The sequence below is a fragment of the Mobula birostris genome, chromosome 9 (genome assembly GCF_030028105.1).
Source record: "Mobula birostris isolate sMobBir1 chromosome 9, sMobBir1.hap1, whole genome shotgun sequence".
NCBI lineage: Eukaryota > Metazoa > Chordata > Chondrichthyes > Myliobatiformes > Myliobatidae > Mobula > Mobula birostris.
This window is the reverse complement of record NC_092378.1, coordinates 8,549,764-8,563,208: the sequence shown is the minus strand read 5'-3', so window position 1 is coordinate 8,563,208 and position 13,445 is coordinate 8,549,764. Positions and strand designations below refer to the sequence as shown.

The 13,445-nt window shown below is 42.9% G+C and overlaps 1 protein-coding gene across 1 annotated transcript in view; it reads left to right on the top strand.

The window, feature by feature from the left end:
- Positions 1 to 13,445, top strand: part of LOC140202525 (zinc finger C3H1 domain-containing protein-like) — a 73,048-nt gene that overhangs the window by 21,685 nt on the left and 37,918 nt on the right. Inside the window, exons 10-12 of the mRNA XM_072267471.1 lie at positions 815 to 952; positions 3,944 to 4,062; positions 4,468 to 4,614. Of these exons, the coding sequence (XP_072123572.1) occupies positions 815 to 952; positions 3,944 to 4,062; positions 4,468 to 4,614 (404 nt within the window). The remainder of the gene's footprint in view (positions 1 to 814; positions 953 to 3,943; positions 4,063 to 4,467; positions 4,615 to 13,445) is intronic.

The window sequence follows — 13,445 nt, the reverse complement described above, 5'->3', positions numbered from 1 at the left end:
ACAATAAAATCTTTTAGAAATTGCCTAATGTAAATGGTTTTTATTATGGCACACTTGTTAAAGTAAAATGTATTAAACAGTTTGATTTATTACTTGAAATGTCTTATTAATACATGAAAGAATACTTAATGTTTCTGGAATTTTAGAAAATAGCCACTTTATCATCTTTTTTTAAAAAACCTAAACAGAAATAATACTGTCCTTTAGCAAAATACCAATGGATTCAAACCCTCAGTCACATGAATATAAGGGAGTGTTATCAGATGGTGCATTGAAAATTCCAAAGGTTTTAAAATCAAAATAACCAAGTTCGTGCAGGTTGTTTTAGAATAGATCTTTGTGATTTTTAGCTGTAGATTTTTGTGTAATGGTTTTCATATTTTCACTTGAAAGTCCATCCTGTGGGTACTTGTCAACATATGGGTATATACTGTTAGGTTCCATACTTTTGTAAGCTGGAAATAACATAGAATCATACACAGAATAGGGACATCTGGTACATCCTGTTTATGGTAGCATTTGTCTCCTTGAGGCTTATCTACTCCTCCGTTTCTTCATATAACACTATTCTTTGATTATCTTTTCTACTTGAATGCATCGGTATTATTTTCTTCAGCTACACACTACAGTAGTAAGCCTCGTGTTTTTAATAAACTGAAAATAAAAGTTGCAAACTTGTATACCCTATGGATTTTCAAACTCAGAATGATACATAATCTAAATGTGCATCCCTGGATTGGTTTGCAAAGGGAGAGCACATTTAAGTTTGAGGGACTATGACATTTAATACATGTCTGTAACCTGTTCCTTGTAGATTCCAAGGCACAAATCAGTAGTTGTGAGACTGGATGACTCTGATGATAGTGACTCAGATAATGAACAACCCAGTCTAAGTATGGGTGTCTTTGGCGGATTAGAGTCCATGATACGAGAAGCCAGAAGAACTGCAGAGGTAAGGAAAACATAACACAATAGCTGTAATAGCATACATTTTTAAAACTGCTGTTTCCTTTGGATCTTGTGGCATGTATTATAACCACTCCAGAAGTATGGTGAACATTGTAACTTAATGAACATTACAGCCAAATTGATTATAGTAAAGTCCTACAAATATTAAGTAATAGTGACTAACTTTGGTTGACAGGCAACATATCCTTATAGTTTCTACTCAAACCCAGATCCTGCTCAGTATAGGGCATATACAAGTTGGATTAATTCCCTTTTAGGAAATTATATTTCAAATCATGCTAGATTCCTCCTAATCTGGTATACAATTGTTACTCTGGACTGGAGGCTTATGAAATTTAAGCTATATTAAACACTTTCCACACAGGCTTTGTGAGCTGAAATTGCAACAAGACATTTAAATTAGAACTGTAAATATAATTCAGAAATGAAAAAGGTTGAAATCTTGCACCACTCTAAGCAAGAATTGGGTTAATCATTGAATTTTCATTCATATTTGAATGTTTTGGTCCAGAGTGATGTATCTACAGTGTTTGTAAGAAAATTTGTGAACCATTTGCAATTGCCTGCTTTTCTGCAATAATTATTCATAAAATGTGATCTGATCTTCATCTAAGTCACAATAATAGACAAACACAATCTGCCTAAACTAGTAACATAAAATAAATTGTACTTGTCATGTCTCTATTGAAATATTTGTTTAATTATTCACAGTCCAGGCAGGAAAAAGTACATGAGTCCTTGTAATTAAAAACTGGTAGAACCTCCTTTAGCAGCAATATCCTCCACCAAACACTTCCTATAGCTGCTGATCTGATAACAGTGAGAAGGAATTTTAGACGATTCCTCCATACAGAACTGTTTCAGTTCATCACTAGTTTTGGGATACCTTGCATGAACAGCCCTCTTCAGGTCATGCCACAGCATCTCAATTGAGTTAAGGTCTGGACTCTGACTTGGCCATTCCAAAACACAAAATTTCTTCATTTTAAACCATTCTGTTGTCGATTCATTCTGGTGTTTCGGGTCATTGTCTTGTTCCATCATTCAAGTTCTATTATGCTTCAGGTGAATTGGACTTGTTACCCTGATATTCTCTTGTAAAATGTCTTGATGCAATTTTGAATTTATTGTTTCCTCAATGTTTGCAAGCTGTCCAGGCCTTGCAAAGCAGCCCCAAACCAAAATGCTCCTTCCACCATGCTTTGTAATTGGGATGAGGTTATGGTGTTGATGTGCAGTGCCCTTTTTCCTCCAAAAGTAGTGATGTGCGTTTCTGTCAGGAAGTTCAACCTTTGTCTCATCTGCCCACAGGACATTGTCCCAGAAGGGTTATGGACATTCAGGTGGTCTTTTGCAAACTTGAGACATGCAGCGATGTGTTTTTTTTGGAGAGCAGTGCTTTCCTCTGTGGTGTCCTTCCATGAACACCATTCTTGTTCAGTGTTTTTCTTATAGTGGATATGTAAATAGAGACTTTTTCAAGTTCCAGAGATTTCTGCAGGTCATTTACTGTTAACTTTACTTTTTCACCTCCTTCGGCATCGCACATTGTGCTCTTGGTGTGACCTTTGCAGGATGTCCATTCCTAAGGAGAGTAGCAACAGCACTGAATTTCCTCCATTTGTAGACAATTTCTTTTACTGTGGGCTGATGAACACGCAGATCTTTAGAAATACTTTTGTAGCCTTTTCCAGCTTTACGCATCTCTACAATTCTTCTTCTTCTAAGGTCCTCTCTAATGTTTTGAGTGCGGGATGGTGCACATCAACAGATCTTTCTTGAAGAGTAACCTGACTTTGAGATTGGAACACCTGTTTACATACTTTTTTGAACCTAGACTGTGATTGTTTAAATGGTGTACTCAGTATTGATGAGAAGTAGTACAATTGTGTGTTAGTTTAGGCAGATTGTGTTTGTCTATTATTGTGACTTGGATGAAGATCAGACTATATTGTATGAGTAATAAACACAGAGAACCAGGTAATTGCGAAGGGTTCACAAATTTTGTCTTGCAAATGTATTTTACAAATGAATATCAACACAGAAATTTGGATTGCTTCAGCCATCTTCAAAATAGAATATCATCTGTTATTTGTCGTTGTAAGATAACTTGGCATTTATAAATTTTGACTGCAAGAGAAAAACTATGGAAATAGTAGAATGAAAATTAATTGATGCAGAAGAATGAAGATGTCCAGCTTATAATTGAATCTGGCTAAATCTCATTCCCTGAATCATTGTCTGTTCATCAAAGTAAAAGCAACACTATTTTTGTCTCTGGCCAGTTGTGTTTCTCTTATTTCAATTTTGTCCTCTCAAGGTTTGGAATTTTTTTTCAACATTGGGCTTGGTAAATGAATTTTAAATATTAAACCAACCAGCCCATTTGATATTCAGTGAAATATATTAAGTTTAAAATTAAACTTTATATGTAGCCCTTGGAACTGCAGGTTACAAAGTATGCAGACAAAAAAATCGCAGCTCAGGTCAGGCAGCATCTATGGAAAAGGTGTTTCTTTGGATTTCCAGCATCTGCAGATCTTCTCATGTTTGTAAATGGTGGTTGTGTTTTGAAGTATCTGCAAGAGCTTATTTGATACTGTGTTGACCTAATCAATTATATGTCTTTTGCCGCCTTAATGCTGCTTGATGCGCTGAGTTCTTCAAGATTTCTTACTCTATTTAGAATTGTTGGTGTACATGGTATTATTAGTGGGGTGTTAGAGGACACTTGCTAGGATCGTTGTTGTTCATAGTGGATATCTGTTAGCTGATTTTTTGAACTAAACAGCTTCTGCCTATTGGGAATGGAGGCCCAAGCTGATGTGGCATGTGTCTCAATTTCAAATATTATGGAAGAAAGAAACTAAGGTTGAAAAGGATCTGGATGGTTCAGTGAGAGAGTTAAATATATTTCCTCTTTTTAATAAAATGCACCAACAGAATTTGTTTAAAATTTGATCTTTTCATAAAGGCATCAAAACCTAAACCAAGGCTAAAAGCAGAGAAAGAAAATGATCCTGCAGGAACCAAAAGTGGATTTTTGGAAGGAGGCAAAAAAGAAAATAGACCATTGAAGGAAGAAAATGTCAGGTAAAATGTTCAGTGTAGATTTTTTTTCATTTCATTGTATTCTTGAACAGACAGAAGAAATTGCTTTGGGCTATTAACTAAACAATCTTTTGTTATTTGAAGATAATCAATTTATAGCATGTACTTATGAAATTGTTCAAAACTCATTGTGCAGAAGTTAAATTGTTTCTTTGAGATTGTTAATTTGGAGCGGCAGTTTTACTTTATTTTGGGTTTAGAATTTAAACCTAGTCAGCCTAATAATTACAGTTGAATGTTTTCACACTATGTAATACTGGCCCTTTTCACTGATATTTGCCACCAAACATTGGTTTAGATCAGTGTCTCTTGTTATTCAGATGAATATGAATAGTTTGTTGTTTAAAGGCATTGCACTTTTTTTCCCCTTCTCTTGGTTTTATTAAGTCGTGACAAACAGCGAGTATTGAAATCAGATTTATCAAAGGGCGGTCCATCACCAGTTCACTCTGATGCTGAAGTAAATGCTGCTGGCAAGAGAGCGATAGTTACTAAACAATTGTCAGAAGTTGAAGAGCGACTAAGAAGACACAAGTAAGTTTTGGTTGTGCTTGATTTTTTTTGTCTGAATGTAAATAAGAACAAACTTGCATTAGTAGTAGAATCCTTAGGTTGCCTGAGATAAGTGTTGAAACAAATGATGTTGAAAAGATACTACGGAATCTTCTATTTACTTGAATACTGATCTGGAATCCAAGTTGAACATCAGATCCAAAACGTCATGTTGCCTGACAGCAATGCATTCCTTCACAGCCATAAATGGCCAATGAGATTTTCTGTACATCTTTACACAGCAGCATAAGTTCACAGCAGAGCTGGTGTTGCCACCAATCAACTAAACATAGTGAATAGGCCTGTTCTGATGAGGGGTGGTTTCTTAAGATTGCCATAGCTGGGGCTGGTAGTGAGGTTAAGTTCTCATTAGCTAACGTTCCCAGTGGCGTGCATCTCAAATAGCTTCTGACAACCAAGTCCATCGCTGGCCTTCATGTGTGCCTTAGCTACTAAGCCCAGTGGAACCATTTCTACTGACAGCAAAAAGGTCGAAGGCAGGTTACTGGCACCTTAAAACCAGTCACTGCAGGCAGATGAGGTTCAGTTGTAGTTGGCAGCTTGTCTAGGAGAAGGAAAACTGATCTCAAACTTCCACTGCCTTGCTACTATACCAACTCATGGGAAAGGAATCGGGAGTAAACACCAAGGAAAAATTGAATTGACTTTATTATTACTTAATTCCTTCATATACGTGAGGAGTAAAAATCTTTACATCACATCTTTCTAAATGTGCAATTTATAGTTATAATAAATAGTATGCACAACAGTATAGTCAATATAACATAGAGATACAGTTGTGTCAGTATGTTAAGCAGTCTGATAGCCTGGTGGAAGAAGCTGTCCCAGAGCCTGTTGGTCCTGGCTTTAGTGCTGTGGTACCATTTCCTGGATGGTAGCAGCTGGAACCGTTTGTGTTGGGGGTGACTCGGGCCGTTTTTACACACCTGTCTTTGTAAATGTCCTGAATAGTGGGAAGTTCATATCTGTGCTGGGCTGTCCCCACCACTCTCTGCAGAGTCCTGCGACTGAGGGAAGTACAGTTCCCATACCAGGCAGTGATGCTCTCAATTGTGCCCCTGTAGAAAGTTCTTAATGTTTGGGGGCCCACACCAAACAACTTCAACCATCTGAGGTGAAAGAGGCACTGTTGTACAGACCATGTGAGATCCTTGGTGATGTGCATGCCGAGGAACTTAAAGCTGTTCACCCTCTCAACCCCAGATCCATTGATGTCAATAGGTGGTAGCCTGTTTCCATTCCTCCTTTAGTCCACAACCAGCTCCTTTGTTTTTGTGACATTGAGGGAGAGATTTTTTTTCCGACGTCACTGTGTCGGAGTGATAACTTCTCTGTAGGTTGCCTCATTGTTATTTGAGATTAGGCCAATCAGTGTGGTGTTGTCAGCAAGCTTAATTAGACTGGAGCTTTGGGTGGCGACACAGTCTTTGGGTATATAGAGTAAAGGAGGGAGCTTAGTACACAGCCATGAGAGCCACCTGTGTTGAGGGGTTGAGGTGGGGGAGCCCACTCTTACCACCTGCTGGCACTTGAGCTGGAGTCCTTTGTAAACTTAAATTTGCCAGACCAATAACCACACAGTAAACAATTTATCACTTTATTCTTGGCTTCAGTTTGTTTTCATGAGCTCAGCCGGCAAGAGGTGCGAAGCTGCACAACAGAGGGACAGAGTTCCTCTCCTTCTGGGGGCTCATATCGGACCTCTAACTTAGTATAGCATTGGCCTTTATACCATACAAAGAGTTCGTAATCATTACAGAACATGTGCAAACAGAAGGAAGCAGTCGTCTTTGTGGTTTGACAGGTATGCAGAAATCAGCTTTTTCTGCCAGAATAAAATCAAGGGCCATCTGGTTCTGTAGGACTGTTTGCTGGATTGCAATCATTTCGGTGGATATTTCAGTCACCTGTGCTTGAGTATCAGCCGTATTGTTGGCTAACTCTTTGAGGGCTACTGCTAAGTTAATTATCTCCCTGGAATTTTGGGCTGCCCCTTAGGAGGGGAAGGCGATCATCCAAAATTGCTCAGTTTCGGTTATTCTTCTCCGTTGTTTATTCCAATAAGGGTGATCCTCAGGCTGGGCCATAACTCTCAAGTGGGCTACTAAATATCCTAGATAACAACATCCACTCCATCCCTTATCCTTTCTGGAGGTAGAGGTCATAAACGAGGGGCTCCGGGAGCACCCATGAAATCTTTCTCCCGGCAGCCAGGGGTATGCTCGGTTCCCACAGATCCAATAAGTACCATTAAGGGGACGAGGTGTATTGTACCCACTCACATATGTCTTATTCCGAGTACACAAGCTTACCCCTACCTTACATGGAGCACTTTTGTTAAAATTACAGTAACAACTAGTATTCACTGGTTTCGGGGGTGGATCAATCTTAATTCCTGGCCACAATTTAGAAGGATCCTGGGGAGGGGACCGAAAGTACCACTTGGAAGGAGCAGTCCTCATTCCTGTGACCAGGAGGGAATGTGCAGTTTGTGGCACTTCCGTTAAAAAGCATCACTGACGTAACCTCACTAGAATTAAGAGGAACTATGGACGTGGGGATCATTGTTTTTCCATGCTGGGGGATTTTGGCACATACCCAACATGCCCCCCCCCCCCCCCCCCCCCAATTCTACTTGTTTGGCATAGAGACAAAAAGGTATTTACTTGGGGACTTCCAGAGACTGGGACAGGTCCTCTTAAGGACATAAAGACCAGCATTAATCAGTACATTTTCTTCAGTTCTTATGAGCCTGAATCAGTCCCTCTAGTAACACATTTACAGTCCGTTCGATGAATCTACCGGAGCTGCCCTTCCACCTTTGCAGCAGTAGGTGTAGTTAGTGGTACTTGGTATGGTCCCTTCCACTAGGGTTCCAACCTCTTACGATCCCAATCCTTCATCAGAACAAAATCTCTGGGCTCAATAGTGGGATAGTCACCTTTACGTTGGGTTTCGTCTTCCCGATAAGCCTGTCGCACCTGTGAGTAGTCACAGTCATACTTTATTGATCCCAGGGGAAATTGGTTTTCGTTACAGTTGCACCATAAATAATTAAATAGTAATATGTAAATTTTGCCAGGAAATAAGTCCAGGACCAGCCTACTGGCTCAGGGTGTCTGAGCCTCCAAGGGAGGAGTTGTAAAGTTTGATGGCCACAGGCAGGAATGACTTCCTGTGACGCTCTGTGTTGCATCTCGGTGGAATGAGTCTCTGGCTGAATGTACTCCTGTGCCCACCCAGTACATATTATGTAGTGGATGGGAGACATTGACCAAGATGGCATGCAACTTGGACAGCATCCTCTTTTCAGACACCACCGTCAGAGTCCAGTTCCATCCCCACAACATCACTGGCCTTACGAATGAGTTTGTTGATTCTGTTGGTGTCGGCTACCCTCAGCCTGCTGCCCCAGAACACAGCAGCAAACATGATCGCACTGGTCACCACGGACTCGTAGAACATCCTTAGCATCGTCCGGCAGATGTTAAAGGACATTAGCTGTTGATGCAGCAGCTAAACACAAAGCCTTAGACACCACACTTTTAGTCTCCTTGGGAGCCCAGTAAACTCCTATTAGACAAAACCTAGGACAGGTATGCCAGACATGGGGGAGATGCGTATGTTTCGGGGGGATGCCCTTGAAGGAGAGCACAAACTATGGTCCCAAATGGGTTGCCACCTTGAACCTTACAGAGCAACTTACGGGTGACCCCTGCAGGACAGGTTTGTGTTCCTTCTGTGTTTTTAGATTATGTACGTAATTGTACACACCTAGGCAAGGAGGGAATGGTTAATACATTGTTACAATCTTAGTGGCACCCTGATTTCCAGCAAGCAGCTGAAAAGCAAGCTAAAGCATGCTTAATTTGTAAGAAAATGAATGCTGGAAAGGGGATGCCTTGCGTTTCCGGAACCACCCCCTTGCCTGGTGGGCCTTTCTCTTGTTTGCAACTTGATTTTATAGAACTACCTAGAGTACATTGTTATAAGTATTGTTTACTGACAGTAGATGTATTTGGCAGATGGATTGAAGCTGTTCCCATAACTAATAACACTACTATGGACTGTTATAAAAATATTGCTAAAAGAAATAATCCCCTGCTACAAACTTCCAGAAATGATAAGCTCGGACAATGGGCCACACTTTGTAGCCATAATCAGTGAAGAAGTTTGCAAGGAACTTGCCATAAAACAACAGTTCCATTGTAACCATCATCCAAAAGCAGCTGGCATAGTGGAGCGAGCAAATGGTACCCTGAAAGATAAGTTGGCCAAACTTACGCCAAGAAACAGGATTGACCTGGTTAAAGGTCCTACCCTTTGCCCTATTTCATGAGGAACACCCCTTCGAGCAGGACAGGATTGTCACCAGTGGAAATTATTTATGGAAAACCCATGGGGACCTCATAGGGGCCCTGAAATAGTGTACCTCTCCTCCCCGAAAGTTTACCCACAAAATTAGATATGCATACCTTGGGGGGGGGGGGAGGAGATGGGGAAAATACTTATGTAAGCTAACCAAAATTCTCCAAAGCTTGCGGGGACTGTCTTGTCTCCCTTTCTCTTCACCATTTACACCTCGGACTTCAACTACTGCACAGAGTCTGTCATCTTCAGAAGTTTTCTGATGACTCTGCCGTAGTTGGATGCATCAGCAAGGGAGATGAGGCTGAGTATGGGGCTACGGTAGGAAACTTTGTCACATGGTGTGAGCAGAAGTATCTGCAGCTTAATGTGAAAAAGACTAAGGAGCCGGTGGTAGACCCGAGGAGAGCTAAGGTACCGGTGACCCCTCTTTCCATCCGGGGGTCAGTGTGGACATGGTGGAGGATTACAAATACCTGGGGATACGAATTGACAATAAACTGGACTGGTCAAAGAACACTGAGGCTGTCTATAAGAGGGGTCAGAGCTGTCTCTATTTCCTGAGGAGACTGAGGTCCTTTAACATCTATCGGATGATGCCGAGGATGTTCTACGAGTCTGTGGTGGCCAGTGCTATCATGTTTGCTGTTGTGTGCTGGGGCAGCAGGCTGAGGGTAGCAGACACCAACAGAATGAACAAACTCATTCGTAAGGCCAGCGACGTTGTGGGGATGGAACTGGACTCTCTCATAGTGGTGTCTGAGAAGAGGATACTGTCAAGTTGCATGCCATCTTGGTCAATGTCTCCCATCCACTACATAATGTACTGGTTGGGCACAGGAGTACATTCAGCCAGAGACTCATTCCACCGAGATGCAACACTGAGCATCATAGGAAGTCATTCCTGCCTGTGGCCATCAAACTTTACAACTCCTCCCTTGGAGGGTCAGACACCCTGAGCCAATAGGCTGGTCCTGGACTTATTTCATAATTTATTGGCATAATTTACATATTACTATTTAACTATTTATGGTTCTATTACTATTATTTATGGTGCAACTGTAATGAAAACCAATTTGCCCTGGGATCAATAAAGTATGACTATGAACCCGACCATTACCCTTTGAAATCTCATTGGGTTCTCCAGTGTGAGCAGCACATTTAATAATCGCCACACTGGCAGGGAACTGTAAGGCTTGCAGTAAGTTATATACGAAAACAGCGTTACTGATGGGTAGGCCTGTTGAGGTCAGAAATCCCCTATGTTCCCACAACGCACCATAATCAGAGCCACCCCAAAGGCATAGCGGGAGTCCGTATAAATGTTGGCAGACTTTCCCTTGGCTAGTATGCAGGCTCTGGTCAGGGCAAAGAGCTCTGCCTCTTGTGCGGATACCGGGGTCTCAAAGGGCCCTTGTTCGACTACCTCAGAGTTAGTGACGACTGAGTCTCCCGAGCACTGCTGTCCCGTAGGTGCGATAAGAGAGCTTCCATCAACATATAACACTAATTCTGCATTTGGCAAAGATTGGTCTCCTAGGTCTTCATGGGCGATTGTTTATTTAAAAAAAAAAAAAAATGATTTCTAAGCAAACAGTCGTGTGGTGGTGAGGTAAGATGCTGCGGTGGTTTTGTTAAAAACATAGCTGGGTTTAATGTACAGTGAGAGAAGTAGTGGGTTATTCAACAGGGCCGTCTCATACCTGTTCTGGCAGGCCTGAGTCAGCTGTTGAGTCTGTTGGGGGGTTAGCAACTCGACCACAGAGTGGGGGGTCAGAACCGTCACTTGTGTAGAGTAATATTAGAGGCTGCCGTTATTAACATGTAAATAGCCGGTAGCACCTGGGAGCAGTGAGGCAGGCCAGCAGCAACTGGATCCAATTTAGTGGAATAATACACCACCGACCTTTTGCGGTCACCGTGCATCTGAGTGAGGACGGCAGTGGCACAGTCTTCTCTGATTGTAACATACAACCGGCAAAGTCGATTGTACAATGGTCGGCCGAGGGCTGGAGCCTGGAGGAGGCTGTCCTTTAGTTCCATAAATGCTGTTAATTGCTTGGTTGTTAGAGTAAAACTAGGCGGGGCAATTGAGGTGGGGGTTAAACAAGCGGGTGTAAATAGCAACATTGGGTATCCATTGCCGACAGAAGTTTAAAAGACCATGGAAGGCGCGCATCTGCTTGGGGGTAGTTGGCGGAGAAGTGTTGGCGATGGGTTGTATCCGATCTTCTGTCAGTTTTCGTTCCTTGTCTGCGAGTACGATACTTCGAAACTTAACTTCCTCCTGAGAACATTTCACCTTGTGAGGAGGGACCATGTATCCCAAAGAATGCAAGAAGTTCAGTAATACCGTGGTGTTACTTTCACAATCTTGCACATGGTTACTGGCTAGGAGTAGGGCATACACATACCGGACTATGGTAGAGCCCTTCGGCAGCTCTTGTGTGCATAATTGTTTCTGAAGAGTCTGCGAAAACAGGGGAGTGGATGAAATCCTGGGGTAACCGTGTCCAGGGTATTGCTGGCTTTGATAGGTAAAGGCGAATAACTACTGCGAATCTGGATGTAGAGGGACAGTGAAAAACGCATGTAAATCTGTTACAGTAAGTACACATGCATCTGCAGGTATGCAACTTAGAGTGGTAGCTGGGTTCGGAACTAATGCATGGAGCGAAGCGACGATTTCATTTATCTTCCTTAAATGTTGAACCAGCCGCCAGTCTCTTCGTCCTGGTTTGGGGACAGGGAATATAGGGGTATGGGAACCAAAATTCCTTGTGCCACAAGGGAGTCAGTTAGCGCCTGCACCCCTTCTTCTGTCTCCGGTTTCAGGGGGTACTGAGGCATAGAGGGCAAGGCTTGGTTTTCCTTTAACTCAATCTGAATTGGGGTGCAGATAGTACATCCAACCTCATGGCCAGAGGTAGTAGCCTATAGCTGAGGAGCAACCTCCTTTTGTCTGGTTCATACTGGAAATGCGATGGACCAGGCGCCCAATGTTTTGTTTTGGTTGCTTCCAGTATCTTCATCGTCCTTTGGGAATGACTTGCCAGGTCCCCTTAGTATCGGCAGCCAGCCGAGTCTGTGTATAAGCAAGAAATCCCAGGCTCTTAGGTTTATACCCAGGATTAATGGGCAGGGTAATGTGCGGAACCACTAACCCAGTCTGGCATGAGAGGTAGTCTGGAATGGCGGTCAGGTAAACTGTACCTTCCTTACCTTCTACCTGTCCTATCAACAATACCGGGTACTCCAATCTTTCAAAGGGTGCATAATATCAGCCATCTTCAATAGAGCATCTGGTAGGATCGTAGCATACAGTCCCATGGGGGGGGTCTGGTGTCGGAGACGGCGGGTAGATGTCATTTGGTCAATGCTCAAACCCCACCATTGAGGGGCTACAAACTGGGGGTATTGTCGGCGGCCAAGTAGTCCCAAGGTAATGCCTTCAGTGCAGATTATTTCAACTCCCAAAGGACAGAGCAGATTGCATCCCAGATTAGTGGTCACAGTAAAGAAAACGTTGCAGCAATGTCCACAATATTCGACTGGTAACGGCTGAGTTCACAGTTAGGGGCACTCAAGTCCTTCAAATTCTGACACGATAATGGTAGTACCCGATAGCTGGAATGCCTTCCTATTTCCTGATCGAGGGTGGAAGTGGTTGCCCCCGTATCAATCGTAAACGGAATCGGGATTCCGGCCACTTGTAGGGTGATGTGAGGCTCCTGACTCGGGGATGTGCTTACCACCGGGGGGGTTTCTTCCTGTGGGTCAGGTGCTGAAGAGGTTGTTCGTTGAGAATGGAGCTCGTGAGGGCCCCTGAGGTGGTGGTTCAGATCCAGATTTCTGTGGGCAGTTGGCCCTCCAATATCCATAGCGGCCACAATTAAAGCAGGAGCCTCTCAGGGATCTTTCAGGTTCCCGGTGATATCCTCCTAGATGCCTGGACAATTCCATCGGGCGCGATCCTTGTGGTGGTCCCCTTGGGTGTCCTTGAACCATATTGCGGCTGGGTGGTTGCCACCAGTCGCGAGGCTGATCCCATGGTTCCACATCATCAGGGTTGGGATATGGCCAATCTGGGAACCGCCGGTCAGGATCTTCAGGCCCTGCCCTCCCTGAGAGTGGGTCTCCATTTCCATTTGCTGGCCCCCTCCGGGAGGGATGCTGTATATGTTCAGTTTTTACCTGAGGGTGGGGGTGGGACGGAGGCTCACCGCGTTTATCCCAGTAGTATACTACTGCCCATCTCATCTGAGGTCTAGAATTATTGGACCAATTAATGTTATTAGTTCTCATCATATCGGCAATGTCGGAGGGTATGCACTGCAAGATCATAGCATTAAAGAGTGGAGAATACTGACCACCATTGAAAGCAGAGTCTCCTGCAAACGTCCCGTAACAGGCCACAAACCTTT